Here is a 27,058-nt window from a genome sequence, read left to right as displayed (position 1 = left end):
ATGGGCGCAGCCGGCTCGTCCGCGCTGGCCCGCCTGGGCCTCCCCGCGCCGCAGCCCCGGCCCCGCTGGCTCGGGGTCGCCGCGCTGGGACTGGCCGCGGTGGCGCTGGGGGCCGTGGCCTGGCGCCGCGCGCGGCCCAGGCGGCGCCGGCGGCTGCAGCAGGTGGGCACCGTGGCAGAGCTCTGGATCTACCCCGTCAAGTCCTGCAAGGGGGTGTCGGTGAAGGCGGCGGAGTGCACGGCCCTGGGGCTGCGCAGCGGTCACCTGCGGGACAGGTAGGGCCGGGCGCGGCCAGAGCGCAGGACCTGCTGAGGAGGGAGGGAGTGGGGCTGGGGAGCTGGGCCCTGTCCCAGGGTAGGAGAAGAGAGGTTTGCCACGTGCGTGTCCTGGGCTGCTTGTTGGATCCTCTGCCTTTGATCCTGAAGCTGGAAACGTGAAGTTCGTGTCTGGGGCAGATTTGGAAAGGTAGTGGAGGCAAGATGTTAGTGCAAGTTCCTGTGCCCGAAGACACAGTGAGGCCAAACAAACCGAAAGGTTGGAGTTTGGAGCAGAGAAAGGTTCATTGCAAGTCCATGCAAGGAGACGGGTGGCTCAGGCCCCCCAAGACCCAGAGCTCCCTGAAAGGTTTCAGCAAAGCATTTTTAAAAGCTGTGACAAAGTGATAGAGTGGCATGGACTTATATACACTACCAAATGTAACATAGATAGCCAGCGGGAAGCAGCCACATAGCACAGGGAGATCAGCTTGGGGCTTTGTGACCACCTAGAAGGGTGGGATAGGGAGGGTGGGAGGGAGGGAGACGCAAGAGGGAAGAGATATGGGAACAGATGTATATGTATAACTGATTCACTTTGTTATAAAGCAGAAACTAACACACCAATGTAAAGCAATTATACTCCAATAAAGATGTTTAAAAAAAAAAGCCAGGTGAGTGAGGGAGGTGTCACAGGGTATGTGATCAGCTCGTGCACAATTCTCCAACTGGTTGATGGTGAGGTAAGAGGACAGTGTCGCAGGGGTTAACATCACCACCTTAGGCTCCAGGAGGCCTGGGGTTTGTGCTTTTGGTCACCAAGTAGTTAACATCTTCCATTTGATGGGGAGTTGTCACATCTGTAAAACAATTGAGGAAATGTGCATCAAGTACTGTTATCTAGGTACTTCAGAAAGGAGTTAAAGCAGAGGATATGGGGGAAGGGCCTGTCCTGGGAAGGCCTTGGAGAGTCCTGCTCGGTTACAAAGCCTCTGCCCACCCCCAGCCCCACCCCGGAGGAGAGGCTCTGTAAAAGGACAGGGTCTGACTGGTTATCTCCAAGGCTCTTTCTAGTTCTAAGCTTTCTAATTCTTAGTATGAGCACAATCGTAGAAAAATAAAACGTTATTGGCACTAGTGGGTAGATGGGAGCAATGCTGAAACCAAGTCTTATTCAAGGACACTGGCTTTGGCCTTGCTGGGGCTTTTCCCTCACAGCTTCTGGGGCTGGGGAAGGTGCTTGGGAGACGCAGGCGGTGGAGGGCCTGACCCACTTTAATACAGAATGAGCAGAGAGAAGTCTTCCTTTGGGGAGAGGAGGTGGCAGGTGGACTGTGCGTATAATACTTGCCATTAAAACAAAAGTGTGGGGCTTCCCTGGTGGCGCAGTGGTTGAGAGTCTGCCTGCCGATGCAGGGGACATGGGTTCGTGCCCTGGTCCGGAAAGATCCCACATGCCGCGGAGCGGCTGGGCCCGTGAGCCATGGCCGCTGAGCCTGTGCGTCCGGAGCCTGTGCTCCGCAACAGGAGAGGCCACAACAGTGAGAGGCCCGCGTACCGCAAAAAAAAAATAATAATAAATAAATAAATAAATAAAATAAAAGCATTTTTCAAGCCTATTCAAGTGTGAAGGCTTAGAAAAGCCTTCTGACTGCTGGGAAGACCTCAGACAGAGTGAAGACGTAAATTCTCAGGATGCACACCCAGAGAAAATGGACTTGTGCTCCTTCCTTCCTCATGTGAAGGACTGAGGTTATTTCACAGAGATATTCAGTTCTTATCTGTGTTTCCTCTTATCATCAGAATAACTGTTGCTTTCCCCCTGCTCCTGGTCTCTACTTTGCTGTGACTCTTGCTTCCATGGAAAGAGAATATTTGTCCTTTGCTTTTCTGCTTCTGTGGGCATCTGAAAATAGATGGAACTGTATCCACTTTCCCTTGTTTTGAACAATAAATGCTTGGGATGGGGTGGTGTGGTATGGAGACTGGGATGAGGCAGGGAAAAACAATGGAATAAACTTTTATTCAGTGGTTCATATGCAGCAGATGCTTAACTAAGTCCTTTCAACAGATGATGTACTTTAAGCCTCAGAACAATCTTGTGGGTTAGGTATTGTGTCCACTTTGCAAATAAGGTAACAGTATCAGAAAGAATGAGTATCTCCCCCAGGATCACAAGACCATTATATGCTGGAGGGATTTGAACTCAGATCTCTGAGTGCAGCACTCACGCCCCTCCTGTAAAACCAGCATGTGATTTACAAGGGCAAGGGTCGTGCCAAGGATCAGGGGTCCTCAGGCAAAGTCACTTAACCTCTCTGAGCCTCATTTTTTTTTTTTTCATTTGAAAAAGAGGTTGAACTTGATGATCTCCAAGACCTTATCAAATCTAGATTTTATTTATTAAAGGATAATTGAAACTCGAAAGCAAGCGGGAAAGAACTCTGCTAAATGCTGTTATTCTCTCAACTTGAGAGTTCAATCACAAAACTACAAATAGTCTAGAATGCGGGAAAAGCCTGCCTTTATTTATTTCCAATTTGAATCTGTGTCTTTGGAACTGATCTAAGAAGCCAAGAGCTTCCTCTCTAAGCACTCTGTGCCTTAGATTTCTAGAGCGATTTTGCTCAAAGCCTTTAGCATATTTGTGCGAATGCTTGGCCTGAGAGCTCTGAGCTTTGAGCTCATTTCAAGTCCAGCCAGCAGAAGGCTAACACTGGCTGCTTGGTGCAGATGCTGGGAGGGCATGGCTGCCCTCCCTGACCTTGTAAAGCCTCAATCTCCTCAGCAACCATATATGACTCGCCCATTGATAAATCCAGCCCTTCATTTCTCCTGCATAGACTATTACCTCTTGGAGACATGAGTCTGCTAAGTTTATTATCCCAAGTGCCATTCCCCCCTGCCCTTACCCTCCAGCTCTCTGTGGTAGGGCTCCTGTTTTCCCCCCTTTTCCAACTCAGTCATTCCTACTTCCCAGGCCAGTTTGACAGTTTAGAAATGAGACTTTCCAGCCCTCTTGGACTCTGCTTCCTGAGCACGGCTGTTGGTTGTTCAGGGCGTTGCTGTTCTTTTGGAGACTCTGAGCTCTGGTCTCTGCACTGCTCTTCGTGCCACATACTCATGTTTTCTTTGTAAAATGAAGGTGCTGGCTTTCAGGGTCACAGACGAGAAAAAATGGGTCGTGAAAAAATCCACACTCCAGACATATCCTTTCTTTCCGATCTGGCAGAACAGAGGTCATTATTCATTCCCTGGGCATCATTTGTGTGCAAGAGGTGAAAAATATCATCATCCCGGTTACAGGGTGAGGGGGGTGGCTGGCTGGGGTATGTTGCCGAAGGCACCTTTGCACCTTTTATTGTGATCTTCATCCTACCACAGTGTTGGGCTGCTTGCAAGTTGCCACTTGCCCCTTCCATTGCAGGATTTAGCATAGAACCTCTAGCCACCACTTCTCCTGCTACGTCCCAGGGCTTAACCCCCAGGTGATTATACAACCGGCAGGAGCTGGGGGCGTGGCTTGAGAGCCAGAGTGAAGAGCTAAAGTTGGGAGATGGACAGCAGGTGAGAAGACTCTGCCCAGGGAGGGGGCTGACTGTCAGAAATAATGGGCCATGGCGGGGGGAGCGGGGGGCGGTGACTCCTGTCTGGACATGTGTCTGGTCATGTGCAGCTCTCAGGGTGAGCCTTGTCTCAGAGGGGGACGGGCCATGTCGGAAGTTCAAGGGCAGACTGGTGGAGTTCATCAGAACAGGGTCATCCAGGATGCTGCACCCAAGGCTGAGGCTGGAAATAAGGAACGGGGCCCAGGCCCAAGGGAATAGGGCTGTAACAAAGTAGACAGGAAATCCCTGGGTCACAGAACCCACCCTCACCCTGTAGGTGAACGGGCTAGAGAACCCTGGGAACCAAAGATCCCTAGAAAGAAAAAGGTGGCCTCCTCAGAGGGTCGGAGACCTACTACTGCCCAGCATGCTCAACGCCTGGGAAGAGTAGCCACGGCAATTCCTAAAATGCCTTTGCACTCTCACCATCCCCGCCGCTGTACCCTCGCACCAACACACATGCCAGTTAGCAGGGCTCAGGACCCAGCCCCTGTCTGCTGGCTCGGTTGCAGGGGAGGGCAGTTATCCAGAACCTGGACAGGGATAGGTCGCCTGACTGGGAGGTTCCAGAGGGCAGATTACCTGCCAGGGTCAGGAGACCCTGGCTCCCTGCGCTGTGATGATAGCGGATGTCCTCACCGGGTTATTGTGAACCTTCCATCTCGCTCCACTCATATATTGAAATGTCTCCGTCCTTCTGGAAGGGGCCGTCCTTTTTATCCTGCTCACATGTGGGAGGCCCCAGCGTTCAGTGGTGGCTCACTCCTCAGAGCCCGCAGAGTTCCTCACCCGCTGCACTTGCTCTGTCTAAAATAGCGATGTTGAAACTCCTTTCCCCTAGGGGTGGCACGTTTTTCTTTTTTAGTCATCCAATCATTTGTGTGGCGTCACCCCAAATACATGCTCTACTACCGATAAGAGCCTAGCCAATCTAAGCAGGTCAGCCTCCCATTCCATTCTTCACCTCACCCCGCACCCTACTATCCCCTTGGATGTGATACACAGCGTGTGAAAGCTGAGCCTGGAACGGGGGTGGAGGGAGGTGCTCTCTAGAAGGTGAATGGCGTTCCTATCTAACACATGATTTGCATGAATTTTTTTCTTCTCCAGCTTTACTGAGATATAATTGCATATAACATTATGTGAGTTTCAGGTGTGCAATGTGATGATTTGATGCACATATATATTGTGAAATGACTCCCATGATAAATTTAGTGATCACATCCTTCACCTCTCGTAATTTCCGCTTTGTTGTTGTCGCTGTTATGGTGAGAGCATTTGAGACTTTTCTCTCTTAGAAACTTGCAAGTAGACCATACAGTAGCGGTTCCCAACCTTTTTGGCATCAGGGACCGGTTTCGTGGAAGACAGTTTTTCCACTGACGGGGGTTGGGGCGGGGGGGATGGTTCAGGCGGTAATGCGGTCGATGGGGAGCGACGAGGAGCAGCAGGTGAAGCTTCACTCACTCGCCTGCCACTCACCTCCTGCTGTGCGGCCTGGTTCCCAACAGGCCACAGACTGGTACCAGTCCACGGCCCGGGGGTTGAGGACCCCTGCCGTACAGTATTATTAACTATAGTTGCCATAATGTACATTACGTCTCCAGAACTTTTTCCTCTTAGAACTTCTTTTTCCTCTTTGACCACCTTCACCCATTTCCTCCACCCCCAACACCTGGGAACCACCAATCTACTCTCTGTTTCTAGCAGTTCCCCCCTTTTTATATTTCACTTACAAGTGAGATCATACAGTATTTGTCTTTCTCTGTCTGACTTATTTCTCTTATTGTAACACCCTCAAGTTTCATCTGTGTTGTCACAAAAATTCAGGATTTCCTTCTTTTTTATGGTTGAATGATATTCCATTGTAGAGATATATTTTCTTTTTTTAAAATGAAGGTAATATTGGCTTCCAACATTCTATAAGTTTTTATGTGTGTATGAAGAAGAAAGGCTGTTTAGGGTTTTCCTGATCAGGGTCCACATGCCCCAGCAATTTAAACCCAGCAGAGGCTGGATTGCATCTGTTGGAGTCACAAACATTCAAGACCTTTGTCTAGAGTTTCAGTCTGCTTGGGCCATTAGTTGGTCAACCCCATCTTGTTCCACAGCAAAAAGACCTGGAAGACATTCCGCTTCAACCAGAGGCTCAGGGAAGTCTCTGACCAAAGCAAAGACCCAGAGTAAGCAAAGTAGTTGCCCCAGCAGTTGAGAAGGTCCCTACACCAGCCTCATCAGAAGGATTTTCAGGACTGGGGATTTCCATACATTGGCCAGATGTTCTTTTCCAGGGCTGTTTGTACCAAACAGCCAAAGACTTTTGGACCCCCAAAATTTGGCTAGACCTGGATACTGTCTGGAAAAAATTGTTGGGTCCTGACTTGGGGCAGAGGGAGGGTTTTGATGAAATAGAAAGCTAGAGGGAAGCTATGGAGAGGGTGGTAGAAGATTTTCTGAGTGTGCCCTTGTTTGTTTCTTGGCAGGTTTTGGCTGGTGATTAAGGAAGATGGACACATGGTGACTGCCCGGCAGGAACCTCGCCTCGTGCTGGTCTCCACTACCTATGAGGATGATTGCCTTATTCTCAGAGCACCAGGGATGGACCAGCTGGTTTTGCCAACCAAGCTACATTCTTCAAACAAGATCCATGACTGCAGGTGCTCTGCTTGGGGGCCTCTGGGGATCTGTGACAACTGATTTCCCTTTAGGCTCCACCCTGTACTCTGCCTTGCTACACTTTGCATGCTAGATGTTGAGACTGGTAAAGGAAATATTTAAGAGAAGTCTAGTCTATGTTGGGATCAAGCCAGTGGTCAGGTATGAGTGGGTGAAGCATAATATTGCATTAAGGATGTTTAGATTTGTTTTCATCAGGTATGACAAGACATGCAGATACAGAAATGACTGTCATGAAGAAAGAAGTTTTTTATATTCACAGATCCCTAGAAACAGGAGGCTCATACCATGCAGGGCCACATGGGGAAATACCATGTCGGTCAGGAGGCAGAGAGGGCAGGGGAAGATGTGAGCAAGGGTCTTTATTCTGGTTTCTACAGGCTCTGGGAAAATTGGCTCTGGGGCAGGTGGGCTGTCCCTAGTTTTCTGGTACCTGGTCCTGGGTGATTAGAGCAGGGGACAGTGCCAGAGTATAAAAGCACAGTGGACAAGGGGTGAGGGCTCTGAATTGGCTGGTTTGCCTATGAAAGCCTACTGTTTTACTATCTCTAGGAATTGACTAGCACTGGGAGGGGTAGTTCCTTCAGCATCACCAAGTCCCAAGATGTCAAAACATCAAAAATATAAAAAGTAAAAAATCATGATTAATACAAATATAGAGAGGATACAAAGGGCCAATCTTTAGGGTTTGTCTCCTTTTATTCAAGTAGGATGGACTTCTATTCAGAATTGCCAGGCAAGCAAGGGCATTAGTGGAGATGTTACCACCTGTAGCTCCTGATTGGAGATTGTGTTCCATCTGATTGGAATTGTATTGAATTGAACTTGAGGCTCAATTAGAGAAAATTGAAATGAATTTATTTATTTATTTACTTGTTTATTTATTTATTTATTTATTTCAACTGTGCCTGATTCATCTCAGGCACTTAAATAAATGTTGGTGCTTACATAGTTAATATCATCTTTGTTGCATAGAGCCTCCCTATCCATGAATGTGTTATCTTTCCCCACTTATTTATATCTGTTTTTTCCCCATTTATTTATTTATTTATTTGGCTGCATTGGGTCTTCATTGCTGCGCATGGGCTTTCTCTAGTTGTGGCAAGCGGGGGCTACTCTTTGTTGCGGTGTGTGGGCTTCTCATTGTGGTGGCTTCTCTTGTTGTGGAGCATGGCCTCTGGGTGTGCAGGCTTCAGTAGTTGAGGCGTGCACGTTCAGTAGTTGTGGCTCACGGGCTCTAGAGCACAGACTCAGTATTTGTGGTTCATGGGTTTAGTTGCTCCATGGCATGTGGGATCTTCCCAGACCAGGGACCGAACCCGTGTCCCCCACATTTGCAGTTGGATTCTTATCCACGGTGCCACCAGCGATGTCTCTATTTATATCTTTTTTTTTAACGACTAATTTACTGAATTGTAGGCTTTTTGTTTCTCTTTTTTTTTCATGCTTTTTATTGAAAACATTTTCAACTTGTTAGGAAGAAACATCTTAGTGTCAGATAGAAGTGGCTCACATAATTGCAAGTTTTTACCTTAAACTGTTTCAGACAGGAACTTTTAAATTTATTAAATTTATTTATTTTGGCTGTGTTGGGTCTTCATTGCTGTGCATGGGCTTTTTCTAGTTGCAGCGAGTGGGGGTTACTCTTTGTTGCGGTGTGCGGGCTGCTCATTGTGGTAGCTTCTCTTGTTGCAGAGCATGGGCTCTGGATGTGCGGGCTTTAGTAGTTGTAGCATGCAGGTTAAGTAGTTGGGGCTTGCATGCTCTAGAGCACAGGCTCAGTATTTGTGGTACATGGGCTTAGTTGCTCCACGGCATGTGGGATCTTCCCAGACCAGGGAATGAACCCGTGTCCCCTGCATTGGCAGGTGGATTCTTAACCACTGCACCACCAGGGAAGCCCCTACCCACTTATTTATATCTTATTTTACTTCTTTAAAAAGTTTTATACCCAATCAAAAAATGGGCAGAGACCTAAATAGACATTTCTCCAAAGAAAACATACAGATGGCCAAGAGGCACATGAAAAGCTGCTCAACATCACTAACTATTAGAGAAATGCAGATCAAAACTACAATGAAGTATCACCTCACATGGGTTGGAATGAGCATCATCGAAAAATCTACAGACAACAAATGCTGGAGAGGGTGTGGAGAAAAGTGCAAATTCCTCTTGCACTATTGGTGGGAATGTAAATTGATATAGCCACTATGGAGAACAGTATGGAGGTTCCTTAAAAAACTAAAAATAGAATTACCATATGACCCAGCAACCCCACTACTGGGCATATACCCAGAGAAAACCAAAATTCAAAAAGATGCATGCACCTCAATCTTCATTGCAGCACTATTTATAATAGCCAGGTCATGGAAGCAACCTAAATGCCCATCTACAGACGAATGGATAAAGAAGATGTGGTACATATATACAATGGAATATTACTCAGCCATAAAAAGGAATGAAATTGGGTCATTTGTAGAGATGTGGATGGACCTAGACAGTGTCATACAGAGTGAAGTAAGTCAGAAAGAGGAAAACAAATATCGAATATTAATGCATATATGTGGAATCTAGAAATATGGTACCCATGAACCGGTTTGCAAGACAGAAATGGAGACACAGATGTAGAGAACAAACGTATGGACACCAAGGGGGAAAGCGGGGCGGGCTAGGGTGGTGGTGGGATGAATTGGGCGATTGGGATTGACATATATACACTAATATGTATAAAATAGATATCTAATAAGAACCTGCTGTATAAAAAAAAATTAAATTCAAAAATTAAAATTTTAAAAATAATTTTCTCTATAATAGAATTGTACATCTTTTGTTAGATTTAGTCCTAGACATCTTAATTTTTGTTTCTATTTTAGATGACAATTAAAAAAAATTTTCTGTTTAACTTTGGTAGTATTTATTCTTTGATCATTGGTGGAAATTTCCAGTAAAACTGCCTGGATTTTCTTTATAAAAATCCATTCAAGCTTTTATGTCTTCTTAAGTATTTTTAGTAAGTTATTTTGCTTTATGAATTAGTAGATTACTAACTAATGCTAGTTCTATTGTACTCACACATGGAGATTCAGTTTTTTTCTATGGGGTGTTGATGATGGAACATTTTGTATCAGAATGTGGAAGAAAGTAGACTTTGCATAAAATTCTGAGAGAACTTTTTTTTCTTTTTTGGCCACATCGCATAGCTTATGACATCTTAGTTCCCTGATCAGGGATCGAACCTGGGCCCACGACAGTGAAAGTGCTGAGTCCTAACCACTGGACTGCTAGGGAATTCCCAAATTCTGAGAGAACTGAAGAAGGTGGAATGGCAGAGGGATAGAGTCTGCTGCAGGGGTGGGAGGGAGGAAGGATTAGGGGAGGGATAAGTTTCAGGAGTGGGAGGGGGCACTGGATAATCAGTTTTCCCTTGCCCCACTGGGTGCTTTCTACTTTTCAAAGTGCCCACACTAAGCTTATCTGAGTGGATGGAAGCTGAGGGTAGAAATGTGTGCACTTATACACGAGGGCTGTGATGAAGGGGTTGAGAGAAGTGCTCAGTCCAGGAACAGATACTTAAGGAGCTGATGAACGGTGGAATCAGATCTGTGTGAAACAGTAAACTGGTTGGTTGAGGAGAGTTTTAGGGGAAAAGCTGAAGGCTCTGAGAGAGAGGACCATGAGACGGCAGGGGGACTGAGGCCAAACAGCAGCTCCAAGAAGGGGGTTTAGAGAGAAGGAAAAGGCTAAGAAACATCAGAAGAACAGCACGGAGATTTGACAGTAGGTGGGCTAGGTTGTCAGAGAATGAGGCATGTGTAGCAGTCAGACCAGGACTGTGGTCCTCGGGGAGCACAGGGTTGACTCCTGAGCCTCTCATAGTCCACCTTGGATTCCCTCACATACATCACCTCAGTAGCCTTCAAGCTGGGAGAAGCACTCACACAGAGAGGTGCAAACACTTCCTGTGGAGGAAGGGCGGGTAAGGGAATCAATTTCCAGATCCTCAAATCCCGTATGTTCTCCCTCCAGCAGTGATCTTAGCTGCAGGGGGCAAGTTCTCCTCTCCACCTCCCCTTTGTACAGATGAAAGGCTTGCACACCCCATGTCTTAGTAGGGAGCACTGCTCTGGGAGGGGAAAACCTATGGGGCCCAAACAATAAAATATACTGGTGTTGATAAAGGAGAATGTCTCCAGTGATGGGGTAAAGTCATTCTACAAGACAGTGGTTCAAAGTCTTTGTCTTATGCTAAAATTAAGGAGCCTCTAATCAAATTTGCTGATAAAGTATTAAAAAACACTTTTTGATGAATGATTATTAAGTGCCAAAGATCACAGAAGGGTTCAAAGGATGAGTGAAATTATTATAACTCAACTTCTTCCATTCCATCTATTAACACAGTGGATCCTTAGAGTTCTCATTATAAGGAAAAAAAACTTTAAAAATATATGAGATGATGACTGCTAACTAAACTTGTAATCATTTCACAATATATGTAAGTCAAGTCATTATGCTTTACACCCTAAACTTATGTATGTCAATTATGTCTCAATAAAACTGGGAAAAAAGTTAAAAATAATTTTTAAAACATGGACCATAAAAGAAGCCCTTAATCGTTTATTTTAAAAAATAGATTGTTTTTAAAAATAGATATCAAACTAGCCTGGCATTTGGATTCCATTGCATGCTTTTAAAAGCATAATTTTATTTTATTTAATATAATTTATATATATTTATAATATTAAGACATAATATATAAATTATGATATAATTTTATTTTAAATGTTAATATTTATAATTCAATGGAAATTTAATCTTTCATAAGAAATTAAACTTATAAAAAACATGGACAGACCTAGAGAATATCATACTAAGTGAAGTAAGACAGAGAAAGACAAATGTTATATGCTAACATGTATGTGTGAAATCTAAAAAATAATACAAAGGAACCTATATACAAAACAGAAACAGATTCACAGACATAGAAAACAAACATTGTTACCAAAGGGGAAAGTGAGGGGGAGAGGGAAAAATTAGGAGCGTGGGATTAATAGATACAAACTACGGTACATAAAATCGATAAGCAACAAGGATTTACTGTACAGCACAGGGGACTATATTCAATATCTTGTATAGGGACTTCCCTGGTGGTCCAGTGGTAAAGAATCCACCTTACAATGCAGGGGACTCGGGTTCGATCCCCGGTCAGGGAACTAAGATCCCACAAGCCACAGGGCAACTAAGCCCACGTGCCACAACTACTGAGCTCACGCGTGCTGGAGCCTGCGCGCCACCACTAGAGAAGAGAAAACCCGCGCGCCACAACTAGAGAGGAGCCCGCGCACCACAACGCAACTAAGACCCAACGCAGCCAAAAATAAAAAAATTACTTAAATAAATAAATAATAAATAAATCTTAAAAAAAATTTTTGTATAAACTATAATGGAAAATAATCTGAAAAAATATATATAAAATGGAATCACTTGCTGTACATCTGAAACTAACACAATATTATCAATCAACTATATTTCAACTTAAAAAAAAGAAAAAAACCTGAACCAGAATCTGCATTTCAACGAGATCTGTGTGAGTTACAAGCCTATTAGGGTTTGACAAGCTCTTCCCTGCTCCCTCCCCCTCTGTTTCTGCCCAGCTTTGGCCCACAGACCACTTACTGGTCTTCTGGGAGAGTCAGGTCCCAGCAGCACAGCTGTTCCCTCTTGACCCCATCCCTCAGTGTGTTGATGAAGAAAGTAACCCCACTGCTCTCTGTGACCCTTCCAGGGTGTTTGGTCTTGACATCCAGGGCAGGGACTGTGGTGATGAGGCTGCTCTGTGGTTCACCAACTTCTTGAAAACAGAAGCTTTCAGGCTGGTTCAGTTTGAAAAGAACATGAAGGGAAGACCATCAAGCAAAATTTTCCCTTCTGTTGGCCAGAATTACCAGGTGAGCTTGCAGAGAGCTGCCCTTTACTTCTGGCTTCCTTCTGGGCCCACAGAGAGCCCCTCTTGGGGCCTCAGTTAGGAAAGGGTAGTGATGGTCCAGGGGAGTAGTACTGAGGGTGCTCCCTCGGCAGGTATCAGGGATGGAGAGGGAAGTGGCTGAGAGCCTGGTGGACTCTCCAGGATGCGCGGAGGATGGAGTATGGGAGGAACTGTGCGGGGAGAAGCCAGGGGTGACTCCCGGGGAGATGGGGACTCAGGAGAGGATGGGCTGGGAGGCAAGAGTGAAGTTTGATTGGGACAAAATTCAGGTTTCCTAAAAGCACAGAAGCAGACTTTCTGCTTCTGTGAAGTCCTCCCTTCGCAGCCAGTGGGGTGTGGTTGTTTCCGGGGCTGAGAAGTCATCTCCTCCTGTGTCAGCTACAGCCCCCAAACCAAAGCCTTTCATTCTGCAGTGAGATGGGGTTCAAAATGCACCTTGGGGAGTCTCTCCTCATGATCCCTGAACGAAAAGCTCCTTGAATGCAGGGGGTTTTATCTGCTGTGTTCACTGCTATTTCCCCACCTAGGACAGTGCCTAATATACAGTGGGTGCTTAATAAATGCATGTGAGTGAATGGTGCTGCTGAAGGAAATCCTGGCTAGAGTATAGCTGATTGGCAGGAGACCCTTGCCCTGTCCGGTGGTGTTGAGGATGTGGCAAGGGGCTCACTGCTGGGCGCCTGAGGGAAGAAAAAGAGATGTGGCTGGAGGGAAACCCTGGACCTGAGCCTGGCTGCTGCCTTCAGTGTGTGGATGGGGAGCCCCACCTGCGTCCAGGGTGGACAGGAACACTGACTTGGCCGTTTCCAAGCCCTCAGTGTCACCTATCCTTCCTGAAGACCACTTTCCCCTTCTGCACTCAGGTAGTTTTGCTTCTGGATTTTGCTTAGTTGTGCAGTTGGTCTGAGCCATTCCATGGGCAGCGAGGCATGATCATGCTGTGTCCTTGGCACAGGTGGCCTACCCGGACTGCAGCCCCCTCATGATCCTCTCAGAAGCCTCCCTGGCAGATCTGAATACCAGGCTGGAGAAGAAAGTGAAAATCGACAATTTCAGGCCAAATATCGTGGTGGCAGGCAACAATGCTTTTGAGGAGGTAAGCGGCTTGCTGCTTTTATGCTTGATGCCCAGATGTGCTCCTTAGGCAGTGCCAAGTCAGACCCTCTGAGGTTGGCAGCTGGGGAGGCTCTCCTCCTCCAAGGATCACCTTTGCCTTGTGTGGAGTTGTTCACTTATTACTGCTGCCATCACCTCGCTGGCCTCAGGGGGCTGCTGTTCACTCTCTTCAGTGCTCAGGCCCCAAAGCAAGCAAAGGCAACTCCAAATTGTAGCAAGTCTGGGACAAGGCTAGAATGTCTAATCATAGCTCAGGGTAACTAATGGGAAAAAAAAAAAAAAAAAGATGAAGAGAACAGCCATCTCTCCCTTTCCTGTAGCATCCAGGGGTGCTCAAAGATTTAAGACTTCTGGAAGCCCCAGACCCCAAAGTGGAGCCCCAGGAGGATATAGGAGATCTGCCTGTGAACCAGGATCTGGGGACATTCCATGCTTGGTCTGAGGTCTCTCCCAGAGGACCCATATACTCCCCTATGTAGTTGAAACTAGAAATTTCCACCCTCCAAAGACTCAGCCCCTTGTAGCCATAAAAGGACAGCCACATCAGAACCGAGTTGTAACCTGCGATCTGTACAAAAAATACATATAGCCGGGTGTTGCTCTGTAATAAGAAGGACCAGGAATCATATTAAACATTGGGAGTCAGCTCAACTTTGTTAGCGCTGGAAATAACAACAACAAATACCATTTGCTGGGTGTTTACTGGGTGTCAGGCACAGAACCAATGAATGGCTTCATGCAAATTACTTAATTCGATCCATAGGATCAAAGCCTACAGTCTGTGAAGTCTGTACTATTTTCTCCTTTTTAATAAGGAAACAGAAGCTTGCAGGTGTTACACAACTTGTTAGGCGTGGAAGTGGTGGCTTTGGATGAGAACTCAAGACTTGCAACTCCAGCTTCTGAGGAGCAGAGGTCATGGTTCCAGTCTAGAGATTCCAAGTAGTTAACTCTGAGGGGAGAGGCTCTTGAATACCTTATCAATTCTTTGCTCGCTTGGGTGACCACACTTTTTGTGTGTGAGTGAAATGTGCCCCTATTTGCTGGTAAAGTTTGCCTTTTAGGGTAAACCTTTGCATGGAAGCTAGTATAAATCCGTGCACATGGAGGTACTTCATATTACTTGATAATGAAAAAAATAGCAATGTATACAGAAGCTGTCTACTTGTTGATATTATCCTGTTGTTTGTTATCTAATTTCTTTAATTCCTCTCTACATTTTTTTTTTGGCGGTACGCGGGCCTCTCACTGTTGTGGCCTCTCCCGTTGCGGAGCACAGGCTCTGGACGCGCAGGCTCAGCGGCCATGGCTCACGGGCCCAGCCGCTCCGTGGCATGTGGGATCTTCCCGGACCGGGGCACGAACCCGCGTCCCCTGCATCGGCAGGAGGACTCTCAACCACTGCGCCACCAGGGAAGCCCCTGCTCCACATTTAAAAAAAATGTTTTCTAATTGATCATCTCTCATGGGCCGGGCGCTGTGGTCCATAATAAGAGCCCTGGATACAGAGATAAAAAGATACAGATCCTGCCCTTCAGAATTTCCCAACAGGAGAAGAATGGCCAGGAGGCAATGACAGCCCAGCGTGAGGAGTACTTTAAAGCACATGCTTAGCAGATGCCAAGGATGCTTAGAAGTAGGGATGCCTAAATCTGCCTGGAGAAGGGGGGTGTGGGGTTGGAGAGGGGTCAAATCAAGCTACCCAGAAGCCATGCTGCGTAGCTGTGTGTGCTGACGAGGGAGAGTGAGGGTCATGGTGGGTAAAGGAGGCCACCAGTTGGGAGGCCTAAAAGCACGACAGGCCATTACATTAAGGGTGCCTGGGAGCATTTCAGAATCATAGGGACACTGGGGGTAAAGGAGAAGCCGCAGAAGGAGGGTGGACCTGGAGCTGCCTGAAGGCCAGCACGCCGAGGAGTTTGGACTTTATACTGTGCTCATAATTTTGAATGAGGAACTAATTATTGTTTGCATTCATCCAAGAAATATTGCCGAATTGCATGGTATTATGATTTGCATGATATGACTCTGGCCACTCCCTAGAAAGTGCATGGAAAGTTAGGGAAACTGAGGCAGAAATATCAGTGCCATGTTTCATCCCCAGAGGGAGATTAGCAGGACTTACCTGAAACCTGCATCAGAATCGTGATATGCCTGTGACTGTGTCAGCAGCACCATCCTAGGTGAATCTTGTGCAAACAGTGCCTGAGGAAGCATTGATTTAGGAGAGGTGAGGGGGCAAGTGTTACGGAGGGGGTGGGAGAAAAAGGGGCGCTGACATTCTCAGACCATCAGCTCCTTGAGAGAAGAGACTTGATTTCTCCCCAGGAATAATCTAGATTTGGTGTGACCTGAAGTGGATAAAATTTGAGGGTGCTCTTTAAGAAAAGAAAATATCAAAACCAAAATTAAGTGCAGGGTCTCGAAACGGTCTGGGGCTTGAGGCTCAAGCCTTATTAGCGAAATTCCCAGTAAACCCACCTATTTCTCCCCTGTTCTCTTTTCCCACGCTGATAAACAGAGGGTACAGAAGTATGGAGTCATTAGACACTTGTTAAACACCGAATGAAATTAGACTCAGTGTTAATAATGCAAGTTACTAAAGACTGATTAGAAATTAGTCCAGGAAGCAAAAATTCTTGCACAGGACTCCTGTAACTGGCCCATTCTTTTCTGAGAAACTTTCTTTTAGGGAATACAATTTTTCTTGATTTGTCTCCACTGAAGATAATAATTTTAGTTTAAGATCTTGAACCAGAGGAATAAGAAGGAAAGATAATCCCATTCCCGGCTAAAGAATTTTTGCTTTTCTGTAACTTGTCAACTAAGAATTTTTGCTCACGTCTAACTTGTTAAACTGAACCTAAAGCTGATGTAAACCTAACCGTATTCTCTTAGGCAATTTGAGTGGGTGGAGTCTTTTTTTTTTTAATGTTAAGTGACCTTGTGCTCCCAAGTCCGTTTGTTGTTTTAGTCCCGCATTGTGATGGATGGGCTTACAGAAATAGTACATAAGGTAGGCTACTCTTATTTGAATAGAAGAGTCCTCTGGAAATGCACATTAAAAAATCTTTACTATAAAATGATGCTAATGTTGCTGATTTATCCTCTCTTAACTTAAGGAGACAAAGAGTTAAGGGCCTGATGAGTTAACCTGTCTACCTGGCATCATCACACAACTATAACCCTTCCAATCAGTGGGACTCTGTTAAATATTAATGTAAAATGATAATGCAGATAAATATTTCATAGACCATCTAATAATAAAAAATATAGCAAACCTAAGCATGGTACAAAAATTCAGGCCATTATCTATTGCAGAATCATAGAGTGATAAGAGGATTCATTGTGCAACATTTACTCTTTGTGACCCAAAGCACTTTGTACTTTTACCATGTAACTCAGAATATCAAACAGACTTTAAAAAGCGGCTTCCTTTGGTCTAGTGTAAGTGTGTTTGAATTCTGGGAACGTAGAGCAATCAAGTTTGAAAGTAATAAAATTGATCAATGCTTCTTATCTTTAGTTGACCATTTTCCATATACACCCTGCCCTCACACGTGTAGCCTCCCCCATGATCAACATCACTCACTAGAGAGATACTTTTTTTTTTTTTTTTTTACCAAGGATGGACCTATACTGACATCATAATCACCCAAAGTCCATAGTTGACCTTAGGGTTTACTCTCTGTGTTGTACGCATGTGGTGGACTGCAGGGGCTCCCCTCATCCCTTTATGGCGTGCCTTTCAAGTAAGGGGCCCTGTTTCCATCTGGGGAGCTTTTCTGACATCCCCACTTTGATAGGAGCCTCAAGCAAGGACCTCAGGTGAATTAGTCCTGATTTAGAAAAGCTAACATGATGAGCACATGGGAGACAGGAGTCCTGGGTGGAGGGGGCAGTAATACAGTCACATTCCTGGAGAATTTGCCAATGAAGTTAGTGCCTTTACTTAAGGAGATCTCCTTATACGTTTGCTTTTTTTGTTTCCATCTCAGTAACTCAAAATATTTGCCACAGAGACTTTTAGGGGCTGAGAAAGAGAGAAGAGAAGCATGTGAAGCCAAACCCTAGAGAACTTCGGCCCCTCTCATAACAAGGACAAATTGGAGGACGCTTCTTTGGGCTTCTTTCTGTACAGCCTCACAGAGCCCTTTCCATCACTGCCTCCACGCAGTATATGCACACCCCTGAAAGCCCGCGGCAGGAAGACAAGTGGACTTAGAGTGGGAGGGAGTGCGTAGAGATCAGGTTGGGCTGTGGTTCCCACACTGGAACAATCCCCATCCCGGGTCCCAGTTGCAGTCTGGGCAGAGGAGCTTTTTAAAGCCCCCTGGTGACTCTGGCTTGAGCCAGGGCAGAGACCCTCTGGCCTGAGGTTTTCCTTGGGAGCAAGGTGATAATCAGATATGTCTGACTCCTGGCTGGAGACCAGGAGGGCCGCGTGGTCCTTCTGTCTCTGTGAGCTTGACCTTAACCTCCTTGAGCATCATTTTCTGATCTTAAAGTGGGCAAGTTTTACTAAAGGATTTTAAAGGTTCTCTGCAGCCCTAGAGCTGTACAATTCCTGTTGCCTTTTTCTTCTCTCTGTTAATGTGAGTGTGTGTGTGTGTGTGTGTGTGTGTGTGGTCAAAAAGGCACTTTATCACAAAGGTCTCTCAGACCCCCTCCCTGACATGACCTCTTTTGTTGGCTTTTTTTATTGAAGTATAATTGATTTACAATGTTGTGTTAGTTTCTGGTGTACAGCAAAGTGATTCAGTTATACACATATATATGTATATATATATTCTTTTTATGTTCTTTTCCATTATAGTTTATTATAAGATATTGAATATAGTCCCCTGTGCTCTACAGTAGGACCTGTTGTTTATCTATTTTATACATAGTGGTGTGTATCTGTTAATCCCAAATTCCTAATTTATCCCTCCCTCCCTTTCCCCTTTGGTAATCATAAGTTTGTTTTCTATGTCTGTGAGCTTATTTCTGTTTTGTAAATAAGTCCATTTGTATCATATTTTAGATTCCACATTTAAGTGATATCGTATGATATTTGTCTTTCTCTGTCTGACTTACTTCACTTAACCATGATAATCTCCAGGTCCATTCATGTTGTTGCAGATGGCATTATTTCATTTGTTTTCATGGCTGAGTAATATTCCATTGCATATATGTATCACATCTTTTTTATCCATTCATCTGTCAATGGACACTTAGGTTGTTTCCTTGTCTTGGCTACTGTGAATAGTGCTGCTCTGAACATTGGGGTACATGTATCTTTTCTAATTAGAGTTTTTCTGGATATATGTTAGCTGGCTTTTTTTTAAAACAAACACTAATGTTGCACATGCTATATTCCAACTTTTTAAAAAAAGTAAGTTAACAAACACATTTTACTCTTCCTAACAATTGCATGAGGTCTATTTCTCAAGACATGCCTCACTGTGCTTTTTCTCATTTATCCTTGGTCCTGAATGCACAAGCTCTTGAGTATGTAAGATCTTGTTGAACTGAATTCAACAAGGGGCAGGGATTTGACCATTGAATTTTGTTCATCATATCCTACCCACCTCTAAGTATGTTATTTTTCAGATCAAGGAGGAAATAAAAGCCTTCGATGACAATAGTACATGGTTATTCCCTTTGAGCAGGTATGATGGCACAGACATACACATCTGAACATCACGAGTAAGGAATGGCCATATGCTTTACAAAACAACCCTAGAGATGAGCCCATCGGATACAGATGTTGAAGCAGAGAAGGTATTGTAGAGGCGGGTAGGAGTCATCGGATGGACCCCTCCACCATACACCCAACCCTTTCCCTCCACGTCCTCCAGAAGGCTGTGATTCACACCCCTGGACCCAGATGCTGAATAGCAACCCAGGCTGCTGCCTTTGGGAATCGGGGATGGTGGCTGCCTCTCCCAGACTCTGCTGTTGGTGGGTGTGGGGCCCCCAGCATCTCAGTCAGAAGCTGAACCCCAAGGGGAGACTAGGATCTCTTACTGTCCACGAAGCACCGGAATCCTCAGGACTCTAACCTCCCTGAGAGGAGCCTGGTGTGTGGATGGGACACGAGCAGCCACATCAGCCCTGCAAAGTATCCCTCCATGAATACACATCAGAGAGAGAGAAAGAGCCACATCCCAAGGTCTCTTCTTTCCTTTTTTGTAGCCTGTTACTGGTGTTCTGAAAATAGGTGACCCCTCCAGGGAACAGAAGCTAGCTTTGCTGGCTTTATCCAGCTTTGGGAAGTCCTTCCCTTCTGCCTGGATTTTCCAAGTCCAAGTGCCTCCAAAGGGCAAATTCCTCCTGGCACATTTATTATGCATTTAGGTTAACAGAAATGTATCTCCCGTAATTCTGTAGGATGTGAGGATGAAGTGATTTACTTCTCTGCGCAGCGTTGCTCAAACACGGGGTCAGGAGAAAGCCTTGAGGACATCTGGAACCAGGGCTGCAGAGAAGTAGAAAGCATCTTAATGATTTCATTCAAGAATCTTTTTAAGATACAGTTAATTTTTTTCTGATTATAAAAGTAATTTTTTTAAAGTACCACATCCTCTGTATACCGTTAGAAAAATACAGAAAAATTTAAAGGAATAAAAATCCCTCACCCTCCTACTGTCAAAAAGTAGCCAGCAATAACATTTTATTGTGTTTCCAATATTGTTTGTATGATATTGTATAGATAATTTTGAATGCCACCATTTTCACTTAATGGTATATGGCAAACACATCTCTATCTTTCCAAATTCCTCATCAGCATAGTTTTCATAGTTCCATATTAGTTCATCACAGAAATAGGCAATAACTTATTTAGCCATTCCTGTATAATCGGGCATTTAGGCTATTTTCCATTTCCCCTTACACGAGTAATGAACAGCTCTGTAAAACAGTCTTTGTCTACATTTCTAAATTTACTCTTCAGAAATGCTGAATCAGCACTTTAAAGGCTCTCCAGATACATTGCCAAATTGCTTTGCAGAAACCCTGCACCGATCTATATTCCCACAAGCTCAGTGGAAGTATGCCCTTTTTCTAGTACTCCTGCCAGCATCGATGTCTATAATCTTTACTTATCTGGTAAGTGAAAAGTCATGTCTCATGTAAGTTGGTAATTCTCAGAGTATGGCATCCAGTGTTAGTCAGTCTGTGAAGGAAGTTTGACCACGAGGTAGAGTTTTACTTCGGCTAAGGAAACATTTCCTGCAAGTTCATATCATAACCAAGATTCTGGAACATTCCTGTTGGCAACAAATATTTATTGAGGGCTTCCTGGGTGCTAATCTCTGAGATGGATGCTAAGATTACCAAAGTGACCTCACTGTGTCTGCCTGCAAGGGTCTCAGGACGAAGCAGGATGTAGGGCTCAGTAGGAGAAGGGTTGTGGTACTGGGAACATAACCATGTTATGTTTCTCTGGAGCATAGAGAAAGGAGCATGCAGTGCAAGGTATGTGTGTGTACAGGGATCTCATTGTAGGAAGAATGCCACGGGGTTTCTTTATAGGGAGATTCGAACAGGACATTAAAGAATATCATTTTGCTTGTGTACCTTAAAAATAGAGAAACAGATTTTGGGTTGAGACAGCTTAACTGTGCGGTGTAATGGGAAATATCTATTCGGTCTTTGTCCCCTGTTCCTGGCACAGCTCCTAAAACCCTTGGAATTTCCTGACTGACAAGGGTGACAGGAAAGTTTTTTGTTAATAACAAGCCCCTTTCAATCACACCTAAGTTTATGGTAATGAGGTGAGCGTCAGGATGGGTGAGGCAGGTCGATAGCTTCAGGACGGAGTTTGGTCATCAGAAAGACCAAGAGATGATTACAGTGTGGAACTTTCAGCCACACCCCAGACTTCCAGGCAGGGGAGAGGGGCTGGAGGTTGAGTTTAATGATTTAATCAATCATGCCTAAGTAATGAGACCACCATAAACCACCTAGATGCTGGGGTTTGGAGACCTCACTGATGGGTAACACATCAGGGTGCTGGGAGGGTGGTGCATTTGGGGACGGCACAGAAGCTCTGCCTGTGCTCTTCCCCCATACCTTGCCCTGTGCATCTCTTCCATTTGACTGTTCCTGAATTGTATTCTTTATAAAAAACTGGTAATAGTAAAGCACTTTCCTGAATTCTGTGAGCTCTTCTAGCAAAATATGGAACCTCAGAGGGGGTCATGGGAACCCTTGATTTATAGCTGGTTGGTCAGAAGTACGGGAGACTTGGGACTTGCAGCTGGCGTCTGACGTGGGACAGTCTTGAGGGACTGAGCCCTGAACCCATGGGGTCTGTGCTAACTCAGAGCAGTTAGTATCAGAATTGAGTTAAATTGTCGGACAGCAGTTGGTGTCAAAGAATTGCATTTTGGTGTTGGATAAGACACCATGTATTTGTTGTCAGAAAGGATCTGAGAAACTTTCTAGACTAAAATGATTTTTTAAAATGTGTTGTTGGGATTATAATGCTTCGTATAAAAAGTAAAATGAAAAAAATAAAAGAGAAATTTATTATAAAAAGCAAATAATACTATTTAAACTTGAGGAGCCTTCCAAATATATTGCTATAAATATATACACACAGGTATTTATACAGATTTGTTTTACATAGATGGAATCATCCTACATGTCGTATATATATCTAGGTGTGCTTTTTTCACTCAGCAACATCTTGAACATTATTCAGCGTTAATAAATGTAGATTCACACCCTCCTTTCTAATGCCCAAACAGTAAGTCTGCGTGCATATAGCCAGCCTCTAGTAGATGACTTTCTGAGCCTATGGTAATCTTGTCCAGTCATTGATACCAATCCGGAAAATTACTTAAAGATTTCTAGACAAAAATTTTGTTTATTTACTTATTCATTCCTTTGAATTATCCCAACATAGCTTAAAACTTCTTCTAACAATTGTATGTATGACACAGTATAATGAACTGAGGAGTAGCCATTAACGAATCAGGAGCAGAGGAAGGAAGGCACCGATCATGTATCTGAGATTTGGGAGGGGAAGGGCTCAGGTGGTAGTAGGCGAGCAGGGCCTGAGATATAGGTGCCCGAAGGCTCTGTAGCTGTTAGTCTGATTAGAACTGCTGATCTGATCTGTGCTCTTCAGGAGAATTCCTTTGTAGACCACAGAACAGCAGACCCACTCAGGCTTTTTCCCTCTGTCTTTCCTTCTTCCTTTCAAATGTCTTGTCTGTCTATGGTTAGTTGGTTATTCAAGAGCTTACCTGGGCCTACATTCTCACCTGGCGCTCTCCTCCTTCTCTCTCTCTCTCTCTCTCTCTCTCTCTCTATATATATATATATATATATATATATATATATATATATATCCATAGAAAAGGATGGAATATATAGATATATATCTATTTCCTCTCTACAAATATATGTATATATCCATGTATACATGTGTATGTATAGCCACAAGTATATATGTATGTAATCATAGAACATATATAGAGAGAACCACAGCATACATAGAGAATGATGGATAAATATTCTCTCTATATAGCTATTCCCTCTCTCTAAATATATGTATATAGCTATGTATATATAGCCATATGGAGAGAGACAGAGAGATTCATCTCCTGGCGTACCTTTAGTGATTTGCTGGGCACAATCCCATATGCACTCCAGTGAAGGTCACCAATAAACAGACATCCTCCCCTGTGCTGTTCTGTGTGTTCCTCAGCAATGACTCCAAACCCTTCTTTTATGTCTTTCTCTGGATGCTTCTTGTGATAGGAAACCATGTAGTCTTAATTTAGTGTTCACAAAATGCCTGCAGATTAATAGTAAATTCTCAGCATTCTTCCACAGAGCTGAGCCCTTTATGTATAGTACTTTCCCCTTTCTCCCTGCTTTCTTTCTTGCTTTCCTTTCTTCTTCCATCTCAAAAACTCCATGGTTTTTTCTGTGTTCGCTCTAAATGGCCTGGATTTTGCCAGACTGCAGAGAGGCTGCTTACCAGCAGGGGGAGCTGTAAGCTCTTGGAGCTGTTTCTGTGCTTAGGGAAGACACCTCGGGTGTCTAATAGAATGTAATGGTAAATTTAATTTCCTATATTCTTTAATTTAAATTTATTTTTTCTATAATTTAAAATGCATTATTATTTTCTCTAATAACATAATTAATAATTTCATTTAAGTTAATATGCTTAGTGCATTTTTTTTTTTTTTTTTTTTTTTTTTTTACTGCAAATAAGGCTTTACACCAAAATGCTGACAATCAGATCAAGGATGGGTGATGTTATCATATAAACTGATTAATATTTTAGGAGGTAATTAGAACTGGCATTTGGGGGGCTTCATACAATTCATATGAAAACGGGTAATTTGTTCTTCTAAACTGGGTACTTCAGCTGTGTAATAGCGTTAAGAGCAGATTAAATGTCTTGTTAAACTAGGAAACGTAACTGAACTTTTCAGACTTCCTGCTTTATATCACAGTCACGAGGCCGACGTTCCACAGATAACGTTGTTTTGAAATATGCGATTGCTCAGCATTTGTAAAAAGAAATTGAACGTTGGCGGGGGTGGGGGGCTACTTGGAATGCTGAGGTGGGGCTTGGTTCGGCCCGGGCTGCCTGATGGGCTCACGTTCCTGTGGCCGCAGCGCCCTCGTGTGGCGAAGTGCGTCCAGCCTTTTTAGCCGCTTCCAGGCCAGGGTACCACAAGGCCCATCACTTCCCCAGGCAGGAGCTGTTATTACCGGTCATATTCCACCTTCCTCCAGGAGGTTAGCTAGACACCATGGCTGTCTTGCAGTTTTGCGTTTGAACATTGCTTGTAAAAAGTCCCGGCTAGGCTATAGAGATTCCATTTTACGTGATGTGGCTTTGCCTTTTACAAGGGTTACACAGTTCACCCCTCAACGGGTTGTTTGGAACGCAGAGTCTATTTCCACACAGAAACAGTTTCATAAATGAGGGTTGGGAGCCCAGGGCGTTCACAGAGACCTCCTTACTTCAGTCATATCCCGCAGGAGATTTCTGAGTTGGGAAGACCCAGTTAGATACTGGACTTCCTTTTGTGCCTTCGCTGAATCACCCCTATAGGCCCTGGGGTGTGAGTGTATCCCTGAAAGAGGACCCTAGCATGACTGGAGCCTGGTCATCAGTGGAGGGGGAAGTGTTACATGAGAGGCCCTACGCCCTGCTCTGCCTGCCTCCTGCAGGGACAGACTGCTCTCCTCTCCTGTCCCTGGGGGAGTGAGCCCAGCGGGTGAGAGGAGTAAATGCCTCATTGCCTCATTTGGAGGCTGATTTCTCACCAAATCCGTTAGACCCATGGTCTCCAAAAACCTCACTTGGGTTGAGATCAGGAAACAATTTTTCAAGGGTCATTTTTTTTTTTTTTTTTGCATCTAGCTATAAGTACTGTTGGTTTATGGAGCCTGGAGTGAAGCCCCAGTGAAGCCCCGATGCCTCCCACCTCTCCTCCGGCGGCCTGGACAGAGGATTGTCCTGTGAAATTCAAGCTTTGCAGATAGATGGCTTTCCTGTTAGCAAGAGAGACCTGTAACATACCCTCCTCATATATATATGTGTATATGTGTGTGTATATGAATATGTATATGTATATATAATGTAAGCTGTATAACCTCCATATATGTGTGTATATATGTTTGTATGTGTGTGTGTAGATAGATATATAGATGGGTGTAGTTAGAAGCTGGATGGTTAAAAGTCCTGCTTCAGAATCAGAAAGGTTTTCAAACCTAACTGCTGCAACCCTGAGAAAACTTTTTAATCTCTCTTTGCCTCCTTATCTTTGTGTAAAAATGGGACCAAAATAGTACCTCCCTCAAAGTTGTGAGGTTTGATGGAAGCCCTGAGGCAGACGTTGGCAGGACATAACCACGGTTCAAGGGTGGGAAAGCAAAGCAGGGCCAGCGGCCGTGACTGGCCAGAGCTGGGGGCAGGCTGCCGCTCTGCGGAGGTGGAGGTGTTGGATGGATGAGTCTCAGAACTGATTCTTCTTGGGTCATGTCCCACTCATCAAAGAACCATCAGATTGTAACTTGGCTTCCATTGTAGCTTAGCAAAAGGAAAGGGTGGGCAGTCTTGCAAGGTTTCCGCTTCTCATTATCTATCATTAACTTGATCTGGAGTTGTTTACAGCCCTCGTGGCAAACTACCCCCTAGAGAAGATCTATTTTTGCTGTGCTGAAAGGGGCAGGCTTCTGAGACCAAGTCAAGAGCTGGATCCTGGACTCACCAGCACACTGCCTCCATTTGAGTCCTTTTGGGGGAATACTTCGTGGCATCCCCTTGCACTGCTTTCTTCTACTAGCTTCATAGGACCAGCCAAAGAATAAATTGCTGTAAAGACTGATGAAGCCTTAATTCAAAAAATGCCTTTTCCTTTTCTCCTAGGACACCTGGGGTGAACTCTTCATTGGCGACGTAGAAATGAAAAAGGTTTTGGCTTGTCCCAGGTAAGGACTCTCTGGGGCATGGCATGCTCATCGGTTCTTAACTGTCCCCTAACCTTTTGTTATGGTGTGACAGGTGCATTATGACCACGGTGGACCCAGATACCGGAGTGATCAACAGGAAGGAGCCGCTGGAAACGCTGAAAAGGTAAAACATCCACGTGTCCAGTGTATTTTTATATTATCCCCATCCTTTGAACCGCTTGTGGTTCTAGGTGCTCTGTCTGGGCACCTTTCTGCTCTCTGCTTGTTTTGTGTCTGTTGTTTAATGTACGTGAGTACTAGTGGCTTTCTCTTTTTTTTCTAGATGGATCTTCGAGTGCTTTGGCCAAATTTTTAACTGTATAATCCTACATTTTGAAATGTTCGTCTCTCTCACATCAATTTTTAATAAGATTTACATGTGTATTTCCAAATTAAGACCTCGAGTCATTTTATTTTTGTTGCAACTCACATTTATTTGATAGAATCAAAGTCAAGAATATGAGAATTGTTGAGGAAGCCTGGAGTTCAGGGCAGGTCCATTTTGAGATTGTACGGGCATTTATTTCCATGAGTTGTGAAGCTGGAAGTACACATGCAAACGAAGTATTTATTTTCAGTAACACGTACAAGTTTCTTCTTTTGGGCTCAAAACGAAGCCATAGAAAAACTGTTTAGACTCTCAGGATACTTCTAGAAAAACCAAGATTATTTGCAGTTTGACTAAATGCCAAGACTTCTCTGTCTACATTTTAGAAAAAGCTTGCTGCTTATTTATAGGGAACCTGAGAATGAACACTTGAATTCCACTGAGAGCACTTAGGTTACTTCCTCTGTGTGCCTAAGGGTGAATTTTTGCTTCTTTCAGCTACCGGCTGTGCGATCCTTCCGAGAAGCCCATTTACCAGTCATCCCCACTTTTTGGGATCTATTATTCGGTGGAAAAAATTGGAAGCCTGAAAGTTGGTGACCCCGTGTACCAGATGATACAGTGA

At 44.5% G+C, this 27,058-nt stretch overlaps 1 protein-coding gene across 1 annotated transcript; it reads left to right on the top strand.

The window, feature by feature from the left end:
• Positions 1-27,058, top strand: MTARC2 (mitochondrial amidoxime reducing component 2). The gene is made up of 7 exons (XM_060088652.1): positions 1-275; positions 6,346-6,519; positions 12,321-12,483; positions 13,477-13,617; positions 26,023-26,084; positions 26,158-26,229; positions 26,932-27,058. Exons 1-7 carry the CDS (start codon positions 1-3, stop codon positions 27,056-27,058), a joined length of 1,014 nt encoding a protein of 337 aa, XP_059944635.1.

Source organism: Mesoplodon densirostris, chromosome 2, assembly GCF_025265405.1.
Source record: "Mesoplodon densirostris isolate mMesDen1 chromosome 2, mMesDen1 primary haplotype, whole genome shotgun sequence".
Taxonomy (NCBI): Eukaryota; Metazoa; Chordata; class Mammalia; order Artiodactyla; family Ziphiidae; genus Mesoplodon; species Mesoplodon densirostris.
Note: the sequence above shows the minus strand (reverse complement) of the source record. Positions and strands in the feature narration are given on the sequence as shown.